Raw genomic sequence first — 23,305 nt, 5'->3', positions numbered from 1 at the left:
AGTGAGACCTTTATTGATATAATGAGCAAGAGTGGATTGTGGGAATGCCTTCATCCACCTGCTTAAATCAGGTTGTCAGGACCCTGGCACCAAACACAGGGCATTTTCCTCCCAAAGAACGTTTGTTCTTCCCCCTTCCTTCTACCATCCTAATGTCCTTCCAGCGCTTCAAAATAAATTCCCGTTTTGCCACAATTTTCAGGTGCAGAATCTCTCAATTTAATGAGGCAAGGAGCCTTTTTATTTTGATCGGACCAGACTGCTTGAAAGGCAAGAGCGCCAAAAAGCTTTGGCAAGCTCCCTCGTTCTGTGCGAAAACTGTGAAGTTCAACAGGGCAGCGAAGGAGCTGCTTTGTTCAACGCTACTATTAGCCCAATGAAGTGGGTAGACAGAGATACGTCTGTCTCTATTTCAGTGAGTAGAAGCGGGTTGTGAATCATTAACCCCTGCCCCCAACCCAAAACTTGGGGTAAAGCAAATTCTAGCCCATTGTACCTGAAAAGAATCTTTAATTTTCTATGGCTTGCAGTGTTGTCTGTTTATCTGTAAATTTATTGAGGCTGTTTTCAGCTCTTGTAAAAAAATAAGTCATAAAAGAGAGCATATGGTATTATTTATTGCAGCAATGATTTGAATTTTTTTAACAAGTTGGCTTTAATAACAGCTGGAAAGCCAATCAAAAAGTATTTTGAGCAAAAATGAATCAAAACTCGACTCAAAGTGTGACTGTTTTGGATGATATTTTGTGCTACTCAGTAGATGCTAATAACAACAAAGTACAATTTGTGCAGAGTAAATCATTCTGCGACTGTAATAAAAGTGACATATGTCTTTACTAACGACAACAGATGAAAGGGACAGTGGACATTGCTCTAAAAACAGAAGGTTATTTCTTTAAAGATTGACAAGAAATTATGTGAAGGGCAAATGGTTGTGTTTTTGCAGTGCTGCTGGGATCTCTGCAATGTTGGACACAGAAATATCTTGAAGTAATGTCACCTTGCTGAAATGTGGGCTGGTATTTCATTAGCTGATGGAAGACAGAAGAGTTGGTAAAATGGTGATGTGGGAGAAAAGTCCAACCTCTTTATGCCACAAGGGAGAGCTCCCACTCATGATGGGAACTCTGCAGTTTGGCTACTTGCTACCTGGAGCCAGGTTACTCATTTATTTCATTAATTAACCTCTGGATGGCCATTCTACCAGGCTGCTGGCATTTTAGCAGAGTCAGACTGGCCCTGTGCTACATAGGGACTCCTCTAGTTCCCGAATGGTTTCATTCAAATTGGGAGCAGGAGAAGGCCACTTGACCCTTACATCCTACTCCCATCATTCAATAAGATCATAGGTATTAGAATAATAGAATCCTGACAGTGTGGAAGCAGGCCATTCAGCCCGTTGCGCCACACCGACCCTCCTGAGCAGCATCCCACCTAGACCCAACTCCCATAACCCCGCATTTCCTATGGCTAATGCACTTAACCTACACATCTCTGGAAGCCATTGTCAATTTAGTGTGGCCAATCCATCTAACCTGCACATCTTTGGATTGTTGGAGGAAATTGGACCACCTCGAGGAAAACCCATGCAAAGTCCACACAGTCAGTTGCCCGAGGAAGGATGACATATTCAGTGTCTTGAAGCCCAGATACTCATTTGTCACCCCCCACCCCCACCCCCTCATCCTTCACTAATCAGGAATCTTTCTACCTACGCCGGTAAAATATTCAATGACCTCCTCTGAGGCAGAGCATTCCAAAATCTGTCAACCCTCTGAGGGAAATGGAAACTTCCCTCATTCCTATCCTTAAAGCACAGCTGTTAATTTTTATAACAGCGTGCACTAGTTTCAGACTTACCTATTGGGGGAATGACCCTTTCCACATTCAAGACCATTCAGAATGCTTTATGTTTCAATCAAATCGCCTCTCACCTTTTGAAACTCCAGTAGAAACCAGCCTGGTCTGTCCAATATTTTTTCAGAAGCTCATTCTAGATACAGGTAGCTCCGGCTATCCGAAAGTACAGCATTCCCAGAAAACCTATCGTAAGCCAAAAATGGTGGAAAGCTTAATTTATATGGTAAAAAGTATCACCGTTTTTCATAAAAGCAAAAATCCTCTTTGGATTTGTGAAAACAGGTACTAATGTAGGTCTTTTGTAAAAACAAAATAGCGTAAGGCAAACATTTGCATAGTGGGGGATACCTGTACCTATTTAGTCAACATTTAATTAAGTGAGACTAGAACTGTATACCATATTTGAGATGTGGTCTCACTGATGCCCTGTATGATTTGAAGCCTCCTTATGTTTATGTTAAATTTCTCTTGTCATCCCATTAGCCGTCTTAATCACTTGCTCAGTTTCTCAAGGTCCTTTCTTTTCTGAAGGCTCCATGGAAGGAGGAGGAACTAACGGTAGTTATAGCCTCCCATGTGGCCGTGCATCACCACAACAGTGTTCACTGCCCGAGTTGCCTGGACCTGCCTCATTGGCTGTAACAACAAGACATGCCTCACTGGCCCATTTGGCATGTCTTCCACAAGGGGTCACTCTTCTCTTGGTTACATCTGGGTGGAATATTGCAGGAACTTCTCAAATCCCTACAGTGTGGAAGCAGGCCATTCAGCCCAGCGAGTCAACACTGACCTGCAGAAGAGCAACCCCACCCAGAACCACCCCAAAACCCTGCATTGCTCACAGCTAATCCACCTAACCTGTACCTCTTTGAATTGTGGGAGAAAATCCACACAGATACAGAGAGAATGTGCAAACTGCATGCAGAGTGCCCCCAACACTGGGATCGAACCGGCTGCTGTGAGGTAGCAGTACTAATCACTGAGCCTGCTGTCAGGCCTTGCTTATGCCTGTAAAAGGAGGCCATTCAGCCCATCATACCTGCATGTGTCTAACTCTGTTTCTGTCTGATGTCAGACGCTGCTGTCGGACACTGTGGAGTATTTCCAGCATTTTCTGTTTTTATTTCAAACTTCCAGCATCTACAGTACTTTTGTGCTGCTGCGATCAGTTTTGCTTTCCATTTGGTTTATTTTTTTCCAGTATGGTAGCTTAGTAGGAATTTATTTTACAGGGCTGGTAACTCAGATGCACTGGAGCTATGATTTCACATCTCAGCATGGCAGATGGAGGAATTTATTCAAATAAAGCTAGGTTAAAACTGCTTCCCTCAGTAATGAGGACCAAATTGTTGTTAAAAACCCATTTAGTTCATAAATGTATTATATGGAAGGCAATTGTTCAGTCTTTCCCTACAGCTGAGTCCAGACTCTTAGCAATTGACCTTTAAGTTGACCCTTAACTACCCTCTGAAAACACTTAGAGTAATGGGAGGAGTGTGCAAGCAATCAAGCTCCAATTAGTGATTATTTTTAATCACCAAGAATGGTCAATTTGTTCATTACTATTATCTAGAACAAAAGAGACTTGTTTTTCAAGAAACTTAAAGTTAATTAGTTCGTTAAGAAATAACCCCTTTTAAAATAAGTAGCAAAATCAGTTATTGATTAAGATACCATGGCATTCAACTGTATTTCCCTAATTTCACGCACTCATTGGTATGTAGATGTAACATGGCAGCTCTGCAGAACTATCACAAGAGTCATTGAGATGTACAGCACAGTTTCTGTCCAACTCGTCCATGCTGACCAGTATCCTAAATTAATTCAGTCACATTTGCCAGCACTTGGCCCTTGCTATTCATGTACCCATCCAGATGTCTTTTAAACGTTGCAATTGTACCAGCCTCCACCATCTCCTCTGGCAGCTCATTCCATGCACGCACCACCCTCTGCGTCAAAAGATTGCCCCTTAGGTCCCTTTTTAAACCTTTCCTTTCTCACCTTAAACCTATGCCCTCTAGTTTTGGGCTCCCCTACCTGAGCAAAATACCTTGACTAATTACCCTATCCATGCCCTTCATGATATTATAAACCTCTATAAGTTCACCCCTCAGCCTCTGGAAAAACAGCCCTAGCCTATTCAGCCTCTCCCAATAACACAAACTCTCCAACCCTGGCAACATGCTTGTAAATCTTTTTGAAAAAACATCCACTAGAAAGAACAATGGCCCTTTACGTCCAGGGTCAGAGTTCAGAAGGTAGAATTACTTTTCACCGTTCCTTTGATTGCCTATTGATGACATCCAGTTTCTGATAGTTGTAGAATTCTGGAAGGTCCTCTGATTAGATTTCGGATGTGGATGGTAAATCAAGATCTAACTAATGAAATGTTATCAGATTTTTCATACAACTTCACCAGGGAAATGTCTATTTAGCTTTTTTTGTGCTTTCAGCATTATTCTCTTACTGACAGAGAGAGAGAGAGCACAGCAAAATTTCCTCAACTACCACACTTGGGTATGTGCTGAAAATGTACCTTTAGATCAGGGACTGTTGCCTGGTAAACTACAGCACACATCGAAGGGTTCCTTCAAGTCTTATCGAAATCCATCTTTTATCTTTCCTTTTTAAAAGCTTAGCTGGACATTCTTTCCTCAGAGTCGGCTTCTACGGACGGTGGGTAACCACCTTCTCTTTGACCTTTTCTTTAAACTTTATTTTGTTTCCAGTAAATCACATTGTAAATCTCTCTTCACCTGGTGTGTTCAAGTGGTTCCATATTCCAGTTACTGAAAACCTATAAATCTATGCATTTCTAACAAAAGCTACTCATGTACAAACTGCTACAGGATCGAAGGGTGTGGAGCTGGAAAAGCACAGCAGGTCAGGCAGCATCTGTGGAGCAGGAAGGTCGACGTTTTGAGCAGAAGCCCTTCGTCCGGCTGTGCTTTTCTAGTACCACACTCTTTGACTCTGATCTCCAGCATCTGCAGTCCTCACTTTCAAACTGCTACAACAAAATTAAATTAGGATAAAACTGAAGGGTCACTCAGTACTGGTTCAGGTAACAAACCTGAGAAAAACGCCCGCCAAAATACTGCTCATTAGTCAATTCTGCAATGTCTTCCTCACTTGTGCCAAAATTAGGAGAGCTGTCCCACAAACCAGTTACTTAAAACTAGTTGAACTAGTAGTGGGGCAGACTCGATGTGCTGAATGGCCTAATTTCTGCTCCTTTGTCTCATGGTTAATACTCTGACGTGAATCAAAGTCACGCCCTTCACAACCAATACCCCAAACTCCCCCATCATCATCCCTTGGACATGTCCTATGCCCTTGGTCAGCACAGACTCACCAGGGATGGAGCATAGTGGTTAGAAAATTTGGAGGAACTTTCCCTTCCTCAAGACAGATCCTTTTAAGTCTCATGGCTTCAGTAAAACATGGGCAAGAACTCTTCCTGCTGATTTCCATCACCAACCACCACCAACTGTGCTGATGTATTGGAGCTCCTGAATATGAATTGAAAGTAGCATTTTAGACAATAAGTAACACAGTATATTCTGAATTAGGACTTTAATGTCCATCAGATTGTTGCTTTACTATTTTTGTGGGAAAACCCACTGTCCCAGTTTTGACAGACAGCAGCAGAAGTCTGATCTGTTACTATCTGTAAACTCAAAGGTTAGAATATCTTTCCATCTGTCAATTCTATAAAAGCTGAAGGACCAGCCTTAGTTCAAGGATAAGTGTTGGGGAACATGCCAGAAACCGTCTTCCCTGCAAATGAGGTACCAATGTGATGGCACCAGAACACAGGGCTACATGCATTCTGAACAGCAGACATATCCCATGACAGTCAAGAGGTAAGTGATACCACAGCCAAAGGATCAAATTAAAGCTCTGCAGTCCTGTCGCATCCCCACAAATGGAGCTGGAGGATAAACAACTAACAGGAGGATAAGTTTCATCAACAGCTACATCCTTTATGATGGAGGACTCTAATATACCCATGCAAAAGACAATTTTGATGAGTTTGCAATCATCTCTGGTTAGGAGTCCTCCTGACATTCCCCACCATTATAGATGCCAGCTTTCAGCCAATTTATTTTACTCCAAGTGATATCACAAAATGACTGGGTACACTGGAGCCAACAAGGGTTACTCTCCTTGACAACATCCTGGCTGTAGTCCTTTAAGACTGGGGCCTGGGACTTGGCCATACCCCTTTTCTGGATGTTCCAGTCCAACCAGAAATTTGGTATCAACCCAACAATATGGAAAATTACTTAATGAACTGTTCATTAAAAAAAAGCAGCAACATTGTCAATTCCCACTCTTCTATATACTGGTATTTTTAATGTAATAGAATACTTACATTATACTGTGCCTATTAAAAATCTATCTGGCTGAAGCCTGTTCCTTCTCTCTGGTAAAGCATATAAACATTTCTTAGACATCAGGGACTGTATTGAAATAAATTTTACAGCCAAGAATCAGTTGGTTCAGTTGGCTGGATGGCTGATTTACCGTATAGAGTAATGCCAATAGTTTGGGTTACGACCCTGCACTAGCTGAGGATCTCATGAAGGATTCTCCGTCCCAACCTCTCCCTTCACCTGAGACGTGATGACCCTCAGGTTAAACCATCACATGAGAGAGCTACGCTTTGGAATGATGGAGACGACCTTTTTGGCAAAGAGGAATGGTGTCTCACATTGAGGTTTCCTGGAAGAGGTTTCTCAGTTGATATTCCTGAGCCGATAGGATAGTGTCTTGTACCCTGTTAACTCCTATAAGATATTTGTCTCGATAACAAAATGTACCCTGAATAAGGATAAGGTAAAAGATGACCTGGAGCTGAAGTGATAGGAAGGAGGTGATACCTTGGCTATCTGGGTTTTAGGCCATTAATCAGAAGGAATCAAACAAGTGATTGATATACGATTTAAAAAGAAATGGAAGACTAGATGCCAATGAAGCAGATCAGAGTACGAGCCTCATAACAGTTTATCTAGAAAGTAAATGAGATACATGATTAAATAGTCTTTTTCTTGGTTGTCTTAGAGAATGAAAGCTATTGTTTTAGGTAATGGTTCTTAAAGGGGATTTTATTGAACTCCACACAACCTAGTGATGTTATATGAGCTTGGATGAAATTTGGAGGATAACTCTGGATCTCAAAGATGATCAAATATCGAATAGTCTTACTAAATATCGAAGAATCATTGATACTAAGTAAATGCATTTTAAAACAAGTGCCTCTTCCTGTTCCTCTGCCATTGACTCTGGACCTCATGAATTCAAATGGCATCAGCTTGAAATGGACAGGGGAATGTCCTGCTGATTACCACCTATCTCCCCACTCCTGGCTCATGAATCAGTACTCCTCCTTGATTCCAGTGGTTCGGATTATGTGCCAAGGAACACCAGTCACTGATTTGCAAACTCCACTGCCTGCAGCTTCTGGTGTTGCTCCTGTCTGCCCAACCACCATTACACATCACCCTGTGTTGCCTGCCACCATTCGCCCTCAAACCTTTCCTTGCTTCTAAAGACCTGGCAAGAAATAGGGAGGAGCATTGAGAAGACTGGGAATGCAGGTGAAAATCCATTGACGGTTCTCACTCCTCAGAAGACCTAGGCTATGGTCTTCGTAGTTGTAGTAAAGACTTACTTTGAAGTGTTTTCCTTATCAAGGACATGGCTCTCATGGAAATGAACGTGTGCTGCTAAAAACGCCTTACCCACAGTTTCCTGATTACCATTGTAATCTGCATTGTTAAAGTCTAAAACTTCAAAATGTGCACATTAAAGTTCTGGTACTTTCTTATTCCAGAAAATAACATTTTACTGTTTACTGAAATAAATGTTTAAAGATGAATATCTGGCAAAATATTTGATTTTCAAAGACTAAACTGGACCAATTTTTAGAGTCAGAGATGTACAGCATGGAAACTGACCCTTTGGTCCAACATATCTGGTCGGTATGGACAATAGACAATGGACAATAGACAATAGATGCAGGAGTAGGCCGTTCTGCCCTTCGAGCCTGCACCGCCATTCAATATGATCATGGCTGATCATTCCTAATCAGTATCCTGTTCCAGCTATTGAGGGAGTGCAGCGTAGGTTCACGAGGTCAATTCCTGGAATGGCAGGATTGCCTTACACGGAAAGACTGAAGTGACTGGGCTTGTATACCCTTGAGTTTAGAAGACTGAGAGGGGATCTGATTGAAACGTATAGGCTTATGAAAGGACTGGACACTCTGGCAGGAGGGAACATATTTCCGTTGATGGGGGAGTGCCGAACCAGAGGACACAACTTAAAAATACGGGGTAGACCATTTAGGACAGAGATGAGGAGAAACTACTTCACCCAGAGAGTGGTGGCTGTGTGGAATGCTCTGTCCCATAGGGCAGTGGAGGCCCAGTCTCTGGATTCTTTTAAGAAAGAATTGGATAGAGCTCTTAAAGATAGTGGAGTCAAGGGGTATGGAGATAAGGCTGGAACAGGATACTGATTAGGAATGATCAGCCATGATCATATTGAATGGCGGTGCAGGCTCGAAGGGCAGAATGGCCTACTCCTGCATCTATTGTCTATTGTCTATTGTCCATACCGACCAGATATGTTAAATTAGTCTCGTCCTATTTGCCAGCATTTGGTCCTTACTGAAAAACACATTGTTGTGACAGAAAAGTTGTAATGTTTCTGGCAAGAATTAATGTACAGTGAAATCCTTGTTGGTGTAATTAAACAGAATGGACAGGCCCCAAATTGCATAAATCTAGGCTTGAATATGCTGCCATAAGATCCTGTATACAAATAGTGCCGCTTGTTAATGAGATTTATTTGAAGAGGAAAATGGAAAAATAGCTGTCTTATTCAAATAGTTGTGGTTGCTTTGGAGATGCATTTCATACTTGGATTAAATTCTTGATTAATAAATATGGGAGCTTTGAACAACAGTGTGTAATTTAGCTTTTAAATTGTCAGTCAATTCCTGTGATCTTATAAGTTATGTCCAATTTTGATTTTGGTCAAATGTGATTTCCCTTTACACATGACAATGTTGTTTCTGCCTAATTACATTGAACTTATCCAAGTGCCCTGCTATAACTTCTTTACTAATACCTTCACACATTTTCTCCATGAACTGACTTATCTACAGTTTCCTGCTTCCTGTCTCTTTCTCTCCCTAAATGAATAAAGGAGTCAAATTTGTGATCTTCCATACTAATGGGATCGTCTGTATTGAAGTAGTTTTAGAAAATTAAAACCAATACTCTGTAGAATTTAGCTGCATAGTATCAGGAATGAAAGTGCCATCCATTGTCATATATCACTCATGTAGACAATGCTGGTAACTTTTCTCAAGCTTATTTCATTCTGAAAATATGGTGTGAATGTGAGAAATTAGTCAATTTAAGGATAGTGCCTACAGCATGCAGCAATGTGGGAAGCAACAGCCTGGTGACATTGTTGCTAGACTTTGTTGGTTGGCATAGGCATGGTGAGCTGAAGGGCCTGTTTCTGTTCTTTATGCCTATTAATCCAGAGTTTCGGTACCCGGGTTCAAATCCCACCATGGCAGCTGGTGGAATTTGAATTCAATACAAAATCTGAAATTAAGCTTATGATGATGATCACATCTGGCTCACTAATGTCCTTTAGGGAAGGCCACTGCTGTTATAGAGTCATAGAGATGTACAGCATGGAAACAGGCCCTTTAGTCCAACCCATCCATGCCGACCAGATATCCCAACCCAATCTAATCCCACCTGCCAGCACCCGGCCCGTATCCTTCCAAACCCTTCCTATTTATATACCCATCCAAATGCCTCTTAAATGTTGCAATTGTACCAGCCTCCACCATATCCTCTGGCAGTTCATTCCATACCTGTACCACCCTCTGTGTGAAAAAGTTGCCCCTTAGGTCTCTTTTATATCTTTTTTGCCTATTTATCCTATCCATGCCCCTCATAATTTTGTAAACCTCTATAAAGTCACTTCTCAGCCTCCGATGCTGCAGGGAAAACAGCCCCAGTCTGTTCAGCCTCTCTCTATAGCTCAGATCCTCCAATCCTGGCAACATCCTTGTAAATCTTGTTTGAACCCTTTCAAGTTTCACAACATCTTTCCGATAGGAAGGAGACCAGAACTGCATGCAATATTCCAACAGTGGCCTAACCAATGTCCTGTACAGCCGCAACATGACCTCCCAACTCCTGTACTCAATACTCTGACCAATAAAGGAAAGCATACCAAACGCCTTCTTCACTATCCTATCTAACTGTGACTCCACTTTCAAGGAGCTATGAACCTGCACTCCAAGGTCTCTTTGTTCAGCAACACTCCCTAGGACCTTACCATTAAGTGTATAAGTCCTGCTAAGATTGACCTAGATGTGACTTCAGACCCACAGGAATGTAGTTGACTTTTAACTTCCCTTGAGCAATTATGGATGGGCAATAAATGCTGGTCTAGCCAGTAATGCTCCCATCCCATGAATAAAGGAGACAAAATTGAATCATTGAATGATTCCTTGACTCTAAAGGCAGCAAAATGTTAATCTGTATGAAGGAGCAGGCCAGGTAGTGGGTGCTTGAGGGGAGGCATAGAATATGGAGGAACAGAGGCCCCATTGCCTTCCTGATTCTTGTGATTCAGTCAGGGGTAGAGATGGTCGGATATTCACCTGGCAACCAAAAAATATGCTTTCAAGTCTTCCTCCTTTTTGCGTAGTCCCTCAGGATTTCAGCTGTGGATTCACTCGTGTCTTGTACAGATCCATCCTGACCACCCTGCTCTTATATTTGATGCCTCAATTAATAATGACAAGTAGCCCATTGCATTCTTAACCAACATACCGACTGACCTTCTCTCATCACAGATCTACAGTCCTGCTCATCAAGGTCCTTATGATCCTCCATATTTCCTCGGGTCCTGTCATTAGACATGTATTCCTTTGCCTTATTAATCCTCCTTCATGCTTTTCACGATTAAATTTCATTCGCGATTTGTCAGATGGACCGAACAGCCAAGTCATAGAGTCATAGAGATGTACAGCATGGAAACAGACCCTTTGGTCCAACCCATCCATGCCGATCAGATGTCCCAATCCAAGCTAGTCCCACCTGCCAGCATCCGACCCATATCCCTCCAAACCCTTCCTATTGATATACCCATCCAAATGCCTCTTAAATGTTGCAATTGTACCAGCCTCCACCACTTCCTCTGGCAGCTCATTCCATACACGTACCACCCTCTGCGTGGAAAAGTTGTCTTGTAGGTCCCTTTTATAAGTCTATATTGTTTCGTAGCCTAAGACTTTCCCCTTGCTATTTACACAATCAATTTTCGTCTCATTTGTGAACTTGCTGATCATACCTCATACACTCCTGTCTAGATCATTAATGCAGCAAGAGATGGAGATGGAGAACTCAGCTCTGTGGTACACCACTGTTCACAGCCTTCCAGTCACAAAAATACCCTTTGATCACCACCCTCTGCTTCCTGCTGCCAAATTAATTTTGGATCCAATTTTCCAAATTATTCGGGATCCCATGGACTCTTCTCTTACAGTCTTCCATGCAAGACCTTGTCTAAAATCTAACGAAACTCCATGTAGATTGTATCCTCTACACTGCCCTGATCCACAGTTTGGAAACTGCTAGAAAAACTTAATCAAGCCAATTGCACGTGATCTCCCTCTGACACAGCCATACCTTCCCTCTTCAACTGCACATTAATTCTGTCTCCTAAAAATAGTTTTCCTGAAACTGATGTTAGACTTACTGGCCTTTAGCTCCCTGATTTGCCCCTATCATCCTTCTTGAATATTCATACTACAATAGCAGTCCTCCAGTTCTCTACCACCTCTCCTGTATCCAGACAAGAATTGAACATTAATGTCAGGGCCCCTGCAATCTCCTCCCTTGCCTCGCAAAGTGATCTGGGATACAAGGAATACAAGCAGACAGAGAATGCTGGAGAAACTCAGTAGGTCTGGCAGCATCTGCAAAGAGAGAAAAACAGAGTTAATATTTTGAGCCTGGTATATTCAGTTCTGAACTGAAAAGTCATACCAGTCTTAAAATGCTAACTCTTCTGAAGAAACCAGAATCATTCTCAGCGCGTGTTTCCGATTTCTACCTCTTGATCTGGCCTACACATCATCTTGGGCGAGGATACTTACCCAATTTTAATTCTGTTAACACCATTAATTCCTCCTCCTCGTCCTCTTCAGCTGTGATTTGTTCAAGTATACCAGAGTTCTCTTTGATTTCTATAAATACATCTTCCTTCTCTGCTGTGAATACAAACTTAGGATGTGGAGAGTCGAAGAATGTGGTGCTGGAAAAGCCAACTGGTCAGGCAGCATCTGAGGAGCAGGAGGATTGATGTTTCAAGCATAAGCTCTTCATCAGGAAATGTTAGACTGGGTGGACAAAGTCAGAAGTCATACAACACCAAGTTATAGTCCAATGGAGTTTATTTAAAATCACAAGCTTTCAGTGTACTGTTCCTTCATCGAGTGAATGCAAATGTGAAGTACCCTCACCTATATCTTCCGGCTGTACCCACAGTCTGCCACTTAGGGGCCTAATGGACTTCACTCTATAGCTAGTTATCCTCTTTTGCTTAATACTTATTTAATGTGTATTGAAATGCCTTTGGATTTTCTTTAGTTTTATTCACCTGATCATTGCTCACATTGTAGCCCTGATATCTATTTCTAATTCCCTCTCCATTTTAAATGGAGCGATTAAAATTTACAGGGGTCCACAATTTAATAAGAGTGTTTTTGAAACCATCCCATCCCCTCACAATAAAAATGTAATCATATCAAAATTGGAAAAGTTCACCAACACATTTTCAGCTCTGATCTCCAGCATCTGCAGTCCTCACTTTCTCCTCAAAGTTCACCAGTAGCAAATTTTATGAAGAGCAAAAGCCAAATACTCTAAATGCTGGAAATGTGAAATAATAACAAAAAAGTAGTGAAAATGTTCAGGTGCAGATGCATGTGACGAGAGATGTAGAGTTAGGGATCTGAAATATTAACTCTACATCTCTCGTCACATGCTTCTGCACCTGATCATTTTCACTACTTTTTTGTTATTATTTCACGTTTCCGAATCAGAGTTAGGGATCTGAAATATTAATTCTGATTCTCTCTCCACAGCTAGAGTTTGCACATTCTCCCTGTGTCTGCATGGGTTTCCTCTGGGTACTCCGGTTTCCTCTGACCATCCAAAGGTGTGCAGGTCAGGTGAATTGGCCACGCTAAACTGCCCATAGTGTCAGGTGCATTAATCAGGGGGTTGGGTCAGGGTGGGTTACTCTTCGGAGGGTCGGTGTGGACTTGTTGGGCCTGTTTCCATTCTGTAGGGAATCTAAGCTACTGATTGGACCTCTCTAACTTCAAATAATGTTGATCTTGCTTTGTCCAGCTATAACCTGTATGCTTCGCTCTGTCTAAGCACCCTATGATCAGTATGTCCTTATTTGCTATGATCTGCCTGCACTGCTCACAAAACAAAACTTTTCACTGTACCTAGGTACATGTGACTACAATAAATCAAATCAAAAACAAATCAGACGATGATCCGTGTTTCCACAATTCTTTGGTTTGTTAAAGGCCTTTGTGAAGTGTTTCTGATATTCTTACTGCGTGCAGTTCAGGTCACCAGACTAGAAAGATGTGGAAGTTTTGGAGAGATTTACTGGGAAGTTACCTGGTTTGAAGGGTATGAGGACGGCACGGTGGCACAGTGGTTAGCACTGCTGCCTCACAGCACCAGAGACCCGGGTTCAATTCCCGCCTCAGGCGACTGACTGTGTGGAGTTTGCACATTCTCCCCGTGTCTGCGTGGGTTTCCTCCCACAGTCCAAAGATGTGCAGGTCAGATGAATTGGCCATGCTAAATTGCCCGTAGTGTTAGGTAAGAGGTAGATGTAGGGGTATGGGTGGGTTGCGCTTCGGCGGGGCGGTGTGGACTTGTTGGACCGAAGGGCCTGTTTCCACACTGTAAGTAATCTAATCTAATCTCACAGGACAGATTGCACAACCATGGTTTGCTTTCATTTGAATCTCGAAAGCTGAGGGGTGACCTGATAGAATTTTACAACATTATGAGAGTGGTGGATAGCATGGATAGTCAAAGTCTTTTTTTTCTCTCCAGAGTAGAATGGCAATTTCCAGGCAACATAGACTTATTATAAAAGGGCAGAAGTTTTAAGGAGATGTGAGAAGCAAGTTTTTTTTAAGAGACTGGTAAGTGCCTGGTGTGTACTGCTAGAGGAGGTGGTAAAAGCAGATACGATAGAAATGTTAGAGAAACATTGACAGATGTATGAATAGGGGGAATAGAGCGTTATGAATAACGTAGAGGTAATAACGTTTTAGTTTAGAAAGGCCTTGTGTATTGCAATAGGCCTGGTGGGCCAAAGGCCCTGTTCCAGTGCTGTACTGTTCTTTACCGAAAGCAACAACTGCTGGAGATCACAGCATGTCAGACCGCATCCGTGGAGAGAGAGCAAGCTAAGCTGTGCTCTGATGAAGAGTCATCTAGACTTGAAACATTAGCTTGTGCTCTCTCTCTCTCTCTCTCTCTCTCTCTCTCTGTGAATACTGTCTGACATGCTGTGATCTCCAGTATTTGCTGCTTCCAGTACCGATTCTAGTATCTGCAGTAATTTGCTCCTACGCTGGACTGTTCTTTGTTCTTTATGTATAACTGAAAACCTTTTACTTTTAATCTTTTTTTCTGAGTAAAGTTGTCATCTGCCTCAAATGTTTTTAATTACAGTGCACCGTGTGGTTCGATTTCTTAAGCTTGAGACATAGCCTGAATTTGATTTTGTTTTTCACCTTCCAGCAGTACATTGAGTAGATATGGACAGCCTGTTAATACTCAGCAAGTGCCTGGAACATTACGTACTGTGAAACATCTATCGAATGGAAATGGACAGCTACTCTCAAATGCGTTATTTAATGGCAATGGGCAGGCACGGGTCCAGAACCGTTTCACAACAAATGGGCAAACGTTAGTTGAAAATGAGCATCCACTGTTACGAGGTGAGTGACGAAAACATTTGTTTCAAATCTCAGAATCGTTTCTGTTTTTGTTTAAGGATGTAATTGAGTAAATGGCCCAAAGTTATTTCCTTCCAAGTCTCATCTCTGCTTCCTTCACAATCTTGATCAGTTAAAATGATGGACATGAGGTGATGGGCATTCATCCTGATGCTACTGTTTCTGAAACTCCCCAGTTATTGGAGCAGGGAATACTAAAGCATGTCTCCTGCTCTTTGAGCTTGTCATTTCTCCTTCTCAAGGTTCTACTCTCTAACTATCTAGTTACTTGGAGTAAATCAAGACATTGTGCAGAACTTAATGTCCTCCCTCAGGATGGGTTTGGGGACAAGGATTTTTAAAGGGTATGGCGTGGGTACAATACTATCTTCCCTCATCTGCTTTGGCTCACTCTGAAGTGGAAGGATCAACAATGGCCTTGTTGCCCAATACTAAGTCAGACCTTTAAGTGACCTTCCTTGGCCCAACAGGAGAAGCAGCATTGAGCTGTCTTCAATGGAGGGAGGGGACTGAGATCAGAGACATCCAGATTCTGTGATGTTGCTGCAAGGTAGGGCTGCTACCCTTTTGGAAATGTCAGCCCCTGAATGCATCACATCTCAGACATCCAGTGCCTTTAGTCCATTGTTAGGCTCCTGACACAATGGTGGTCCTCTGCATTGTGAAGAAGAGAGCACCTCATGTTCTGTAGAGATGTCTTGTTGCCATCATTAATTGTGATGCCGGTGATCAGGTTGCTGTTGAACTTGCTGGTCCACCTTTGGGGGAGAATGCTCACGGATGGAAATGCAACAAAGCTTTTTTTCCGAGATGTATTCTTCCAAATATACCTCACTCCCACTTGCAAAGCCCCTTCTTGGCTCTGGAACATTTCAGATCTACATGTCTAAAACTTGGTCGCATTAAGCATTCACCAGCTACACATGGTGTCTATATGTCATCTCCCAGAATCAAACATGTTATTCCTGAGTACGATACAAGCTTAAGTACCAGATGAACTTTATTATACAATGGAATTTGAACTCTATCTGGCCTACTTCAGTCAGTGCAATGATATCAATAAAACAGGTGACTAAACTGACAATAAGTTTTGAATCCTGTGTATGACTCTTCAGTAGTTTCAAATGGTTGTGGAGTCATAGTCATACAGCACAGAAACAGACCCTTCAGTCTAACCAGTACTTGCCAACTGTAATCCCAAACTAGACTAGTCCCACCTGCCTGCTCCTGCCCCATACCCCTCAAAACCTTTTCTCATTCATGAACTGAACCAAATGCCTTTTAAACATTGTAACTGTACCCTTACCTGCTACCTCCTTTGGAAGTTCATTTCCCACATATACCACTCTCTACGTAAAACAAAATCGCCCTTCATGTCTTTTTAAAATTTTTCTCCTCTCACCTTAAAAATATGTTCCCAAGTCTTGAAATTCCCCACCCCAGAGAAAAGACACCTACCATTCACCTTACCTATACCTCTCACGATTTAATAAACCTGTATACCGTCACCCCTCAATCTCCAATGCTCCAGGGAAAGTCCCATCCTCTCCAGCCTCTCTTTGTATATCAAACCCTTCATTCCCGGCAACATCCTGATTAATTTCTTCTGAAGAAGAGTCATAGCGGACTTGACACATTAACTCTGTTTCTCTCTCCTCAGATGCTTCCAGACCTACTGAGTTTCTCTCACATTCTGCATTTGTTTCAGATTTCTAGCATCCAAAGTATTTCACTGTTTCATTGACTAAGCAGGTTGCTTGTTCGTTTCATGTGTGGAACTGTTCTCAACTCTTGGTAGTTTTTGTTCTTTATTTTATAGTCATACAGTCATAGAGATGTACAACACCCTTTGATCCAACTCGTCCATGCCAACCAGATATGCTAGATAAATTAACGCCTATTTGCCAGCATTTGGTTCATATCCCCTAAACCATTCCTATTTATATACCCATCCTGATGCCATTTAAATATTGTAATTGAAGCAGCCTCCACCACCTGCTCGTGCAGCTCATTCAATGCACACACCACCCTCTGGGTGAAAAAAAGTGTGCCTTTTGTCCCTTTTAAATCTTTCTCCTCTCACCTTAAACCTATGCTGTCTAGTTTTGGACTCCCCATTACCAGGGAAAAGATCCATTCATCCTATCCCTTCTCCTCATGATTTTATAAACCTCTATAAGGTCACCCCTCAGCCTTCAACACTCCAGGGAAAACAGCCCCAGCCTGTTCAGCCTCTCCCTATAGCTCAAACCCTCCAATCCTGACAACATGCTTGTAAATCTTTTCTGAACGCTTTCAAATTTCACAACATCCTTCCTATGGGAAGGAGATCAGAATTGCATACAACATTCCAAAAGTAGCCTAACCAATGTCCTGAACAGCGGCAACGTGACCTTAAAATATAGTTGAAAAGTGTGGTGCTGGAATAGCAGAGCCAGTCAGGCAGCATCTGAGGAGCAGGAGGGTCTGCTATAATGGTCTTGAGTATTGAATATTTGTGTGGTTATATTGTGATTTGCTATGTGACATATTGTGATATCTGTTTCTTATAACATGATTTGAACCACCTAGCTCTAATTGGGCTATAAACTGGTCATTATTTAAATGAATATTCATAAGACACCACAATGTGTTTTCATGTTGATTTTGAATTTGTTATTCAGTATTGTGCTTTTTCAAATGAGCATTTCTGGGTTGCTGTGCTGTTTGTTCCATGATATCTATTCTGAAAGCTGAAACTGACTTATTTTTGGGAAGCTTGAATTTGTATTTTTCACATTTAAACAGATGTTTCTTTTGACATTTGTATCTTCTTATAACTGACAGTGGAGAGGAATGCACTGGTTATGTCCTGTTCCTGTGTCTCTGAAAAATAGTTTAAAAATATCATGGCTCCAGAAATAGTGACAATTTAATTGTTAAACCTCCTCAAAAGTACAGACACACAGACACACAAAAACCTACATGTCACTGGTTCAGATTGCCAATTCTAAAACAAATCAGATGAGAAGAACATATACATCACAGACCTTGCACCACATTATTCTAAATAGGGGTGACAACAAGAAACACATTGAGGTGAAGAATGTTTGCATTTCTTTAATTAAAATAGCTGTGGCAAAGAAATAAAAAGAATTTTGCAACAATACATTGTTTGAATACATAGGCCACTATAAACCTGATGTAGATCTCGTGCACACCATCCAGTCTTTGGTGCCAGCTGCCACTTTCTACATAACAACTAATTTGCACAAAATCTAATTTTCTCAATTAAGTTCCAACATCTCCAGCGCTCTGGAGCAATGATGATTTTTGAGTTCATTTTGTTTTTAGTTATTTTTCTGGAGTGTTTATTTCTTGGAGGAAGAAATCTGCCCACCAGCAAAGGAACAATAAATATTTTGTTCACGCAAATTATTTGCAAAATACAGAAATAATGCTTCAGTTATCCAGAAACAGTAAGTTTGACTTTTTTTTTCTTTTTACCTCTTTTTTTTAGGAGTTGAATTAAATCAAGTGTCATTGCTAACAGCTGATCAGAAATCATAGAATCCCTCCAGTGTGGAAGCAGGCTATTCAGCCCATCGAGTGCACATTGACTGTCTGAAGAGATCCCATCCAGACCCACCCTGTCCCTATAACCCTGCATTTCCCATGGCTGATCCACCTAGCCTGCACATTCCTGGACCCTATGGGTAATTTAGTATGGCCAATCCACCTAATCTGCACAGTCTTTCGACTCTGGGAGGAAACTGGAGCACCCAGAGGAAATCAATGTAGACAAAGGGAGAATGTGGAAATTCCACACAGATGGTCAGTCAGAGCTGGAATTGAACCCAGATTCCTGGTGCTGTGAGACAGTAGTGCTAACCACTGTACTACCATGCAGTGGCATAAAACATACTATTTCTGAGGACTTAACTATGGTAGGGTCAGTTTAAAAGCCCACGTTCTGCTGAACTCAAATCTAATTCCTGAGTAACTGAAATATTCCGGGGGAACGTTTTTTTTTTAATTTGCATTATACAAACCATGTTGAACTTGGAATCTCTGCTGAGGGCTTTAACTAATCCACTGACAGCCATTGATCTGATGCAGTTTGCCATTGTGTTCCTCTTACTCACCATTCCACATGCCCTTTATTTCAATCCTCGCTCACACTTTGGAGCATAGTCCAACATAGTCCAACTCAATGTACTCTGTCCACTTCCTGGTTTGGAGAATTGTAGGTTAGCTGCATGGTTGCTTAACTGTTCCTTCACAAAATCCAATTCTCTCCACTTGGCTCCGACAACTCCAGAGCTCTTCAGTAACAATGATTTTCAACTGTGTACTTATTTGCTTACTTGCTGAATTGTTATTTCTTACAGGGGCAAACCTGACCACCAATATAGGAACAATAAAAATAGTCTTCACACCAACTATTTGCAAACGCCAGTGTATAAATGGAAAGTGTTACAACAATTGTAAAAAAGGCGACCCAACCACCCTTTACAGCGAAAATGGTTACGGCCCTGTGTCCAAATCAGGTTTTCGAATCTGTAAGTGAATGTATCTATTTCTGATTACTTTTCTGCACAAGAGTAGCCATTTTTAAATCACTCTGTTGCTTTATTTTGTAAACATTTATTGTTTCAAAATGTTAAATATTTTGGAAATTACAAGGTGTAATATGTGGAAATGGATCAATTGGCTAATTAATGTAAAGCTCAGTAAAACAATGGAATCATGGTGGAGGTTTGCTTACTGAGCTGGAAGGTTCAGTTTTATAGAATCACTTTGAACTGTTTTGTTAGACTTGTGTATGGGCAATTAAAGGAATATTTTAAATTTGGGCAGACTTCAGGCTGGTGACAAAAGTCAAAGATATCCTTGAGCTCTATACACTTTGAAAACCAGCCCCACTTGCCTGTCCCGAGTAAGTTATGAGTTCAGATGCAATGTTCAAAGGCGGTTCTCCAATCAGGTCTCTGGCCGGGGATTTCACCAGTTCCTTTATGGAGCTGAATCTCCATCGTTTCCTGCACGGTGGGAACGTAGGCCACATTTGGTTTTTCATGTGCTAGGGGTGTTCGAATCTTCCTTGCTTCCATTGATCTGGTGAAAACCTCATCAGTAACCCCATTATCTATAGACTGGGCTGATCAAACATACTTTCCTATTCCATCTTCCATATGTTTGAAGGTTCTGTGTTGTCACTCACAATCTGATTCACACATCACCCTGGACTATGCTGCCTCCTAGTTAAGTAATCCCATGCACATTTTCAGATCCTCATAGCTGTTTCCATTCCTTCCTTATCTCAGTGTAACCACCTTCCACCTCCATAAAGCTACCAAGGGAGATTTGCTTATTATATTATACTAAACTTGCTAAACAAGCTAGAATTGAGACAACTGGAGGAAACTGAAGCAGGCACCTGACTGGTGCAGCTCACTGCTTACACCAACTTGGAGATAGTGAGGACTGCAGATGCTGGAAAGTCAGGGTGGATAAAATGTGGAGTTGAAAAAACACAGCAGGTCAAGCTGCATCAGAGGAGAAGGAGATGCCCTGCCTAAAACATCGATGCCCTGCTCTTCGGATCATAGAACCCCCGACAGTGTGGAAACAGGCCCTTCGGCCCAACAAATCCACGCTGACCCTGTGAAGAGTTACCCACTGAGACCCGTTCCCTTCTCCGATATTTACTCCTGACTAATGCACCTAACCCCTACACATCCCTGAACACTATGGGCAATTAAGCACGGCCACTTCACCCAACCTGCACACCTTTGGAATGTGGGAGGAAACCAGAGCACCCAGAGGAAACCCACACAAACACAGAGAGAATGTCCAAACTCCACACAGACAACTCTGGTCCTTGGCACTGGGAGACAGCAGTGATAACCACTGAGCCACTGTACTGCCTTCTGATACTGCTGTGCTTTTACCAGCTCCATATTTTATTATCACCACTTACTCCATTCAAGCTCCACGTCTGTATGTGCAAGCCACAGCTCAGGATGGAGTTATGAGCACCAGCCCCTCATTCACAGACATTGGCTCCTGATATTTTCCTAACTCTCATAACCATCATGGCATCACTCTGAAACACTGGCAGTGCCCTCTGGAAGCACAAACTTGCATTGCTAGGCACACTGGCATTTGGCCTTGAAAAGGCCACACACATGGGCTAGCACCAAGCTCATGGAATGGACCAGGTGGCACCTTGCTTTCTCAGCACTTGCCCACTGTCTACTCACAGTAGCCGTACCCTGCCTTATCTTGTTGTGCCCATTCACGCAGTCACACAGCCAGGTGGCTTGCCTCGCTGGACAGCAGCCCTCAGTCTGCGGGGGCGGTGGGGGGGGGGGGGGGGGGGGGGGGTGACTGTCTTGCTGTCAGGTACTGTGCCACGTCAGTCCCATACTGCACCATGTGGCCAGCAGCTTATTGTGACAAAGTTTGAGGGGAGCAGCCATTGGCAAAGCCCATAGTGTCGCCTGTCAGTTAGGGGGGGTCCTGGCACAATCAGTCAAGGGCAGCCTGCAATGTCATTCAAGGGGATGGCTCACAATGAGTGAGTAAGGGGGTTGTGTCTCTGCTTGTGCAGAGTGGGCCACAGTCTGTACTGTGGCTCTATTGCAGCAATCAGAGGGGGCGGGGAAAGTAGTCGAGCAGATGCACTTAACCAGGAGGCAGTATAGTTCAGGGGTGATGTGTGAACAGGGTAGTGAGTGACAACACAGAACCTTCAAACTTATGGAAGATGGATGCAGTGCGGTAGGTGCACAGTCGCTGGTCAGGGGTCTTGGCAGTCCTCATTAGCGGCTGTCCAGTGACATTCACAATGAGGGGGAACCTTAGTCACGTCACCCACAGAAATGAAGGGGAATGCTGGGGGGGTTGGGGAATCCAGGAGTGAGACTCTCTGCTATTCCATTTCAGGGCTTCAGGCTCTGGGCGCATGGGGAATGGGAGATATGCTTCCTCCCAAAATTTTCTTTTCCCATTTTGTGGATCTTCAATGTCTGTCTGTGGGGCAGCGATGACCAGAACTGGAAGTGAAGGAGGTGCAGCCGTCAGGGAATGCCGGGTAGGAGGATCCTAGTTGTGATGAGGGGAGCAGCAGCCTCTGCAAGGGAGGGATACAGTAAAGCATTGCTGTGAAAAAGCAGTCAGGGGCTAAGGAGGCACTGTTGTCCCTATTCAGGAGGTGCCTCACTTCAAGATGGGGGTGGGGTGCAGTGAATGACCATCTCTGGTTATGGCCACCTCATGTGTTAATGTGGGTGGAACTAACCACTATAGAGCCATAAGGCTGACCGTGACCCACTGCCCAGACTGCAGAAGCATGGACCCTCTAACCATGGCCAAACCCCTGGACTGATATCAGAGGGTATCCTTGGCTTACTGTGCTGGGACCTCCTGAATGATGACTGTCTCCTGGACTTCAGTGAGATCCTCTCTCCTTAGTCTTTGAAATTATATACTTCGCTGTGAGAAACAATGGGGGAGTACTATAGTGATGTTTTGGCAAGTGTCGACGAACAAACAGATCTGCATGTTCCAGTCAATGAAATGAGTAAGAACAGCAAGCGATCAGGGAGGTTAATTGTTGATTGGATTTCATCACAAAAGGATTTGAATTCAGAAGTTAGGATATCATTGGCAGACCAAAAGGGGGACTTAGTGAGGCCACTCATGGAGTGCTGTGTGCAGCTTTGCTCTCCCAACCTATGAAAGGATAAACGTATCATGGAGGGAGGGCAGCAGAGGCTCACTGGGTGTATACCTGGATGGCAGGACTACTGTGTGAAGAGAGATTGGTTGGACGGAGCCTGAACTCACTAGAGCTTAGAAGAATGAGAGAGGATCTGACTGAAACATGTGATATTCCAACAGGAGTGGACAGACTAGATGCAGGGAAGCTGGTTTCCCTGATGGGGAGTCTAAACCCAGAAGGTACAGACGTAGGATGTAGGGTAGGCCATTTAGCACTGAGATGAGGAAATATTTCTTCACTCAGAGGAAATTCAGTCTGTGGAATTCACTATCACAGAAGGCTGTGGTGGCCGGGCTCACTGGATATATTCAAGAAAGAGATTGAGAAATTTCTCAAACGTTATGGAGAGAAAACATGAATATGATGTTTAAAAAAAGGATCCATCATGATGATATTGGATAGCAGAGCAGGTTTGAAGGGCTGAATGTCCTACTCGTGCTGCTGGTTTCTGTAAAGCATCGGTGAGTATGGGCACTTGCAGATCGTACGGGAGAGGAACTGGGGAAGTGTGAAGCTGTGTGGGTTTATGGGATGTTCTGTGTCTCTGTGTCCTTTTTTTGCTTAAGAGA

The 23,305-nt window shown here is 42.7% G+C and overlaps 1 protein-coding gene across 2 annotated transcripts in view; it reads left to right on the top strand.

Annotated features, from left to right (window-relative positions):
* The window catches only part of LOC140476119 (latent-transforming growth factor beta-binding protein 2-like), a 469,839-nt gene that overhangs the window by 120,579 nt on the left and 325,955 nt on the right, over positions 1 to 23,305 (top strand). For both annotated transcript variants that reach the window (XM_072568220.1, XM_072568221.1), the window contains exons 4-5: positions 14,751 to 14,950; positions 19,339 to 19,509. In XM_072568220.1, coding sequence (XP_072424321.1) covers positions 14,751 to 14,950; positions 19,339 to 19,509 — 371 coding nt within the window. The remainder of the gene's footprint in view (positions 1 to 14,750; positions 14,951 to 19,338; positions 19,510 to 23,305) is intronic.

This window comes from Chiloscyllium punctatum, chromosome 4 (assembly GCF_047496795.1).
Source record: "Chiloscyllium punctatum isolate Juve2018m chromosome 4, sChiPun1.3, whole genome shotgun sequence".
NCBI classification, from domain to species: Eukaryota; Metazoa; Chordata; class Chondrichthyes; order Orectolobiformes; family Hemiscylliidae; genus Chiloscyllium; species Chiloscyllium punctatum.
The sequence above is the reverse complement of the archived record's forward strand: the minus strand, read 5'-3'. Positions and strand labels throughout refer to the sequence as shown.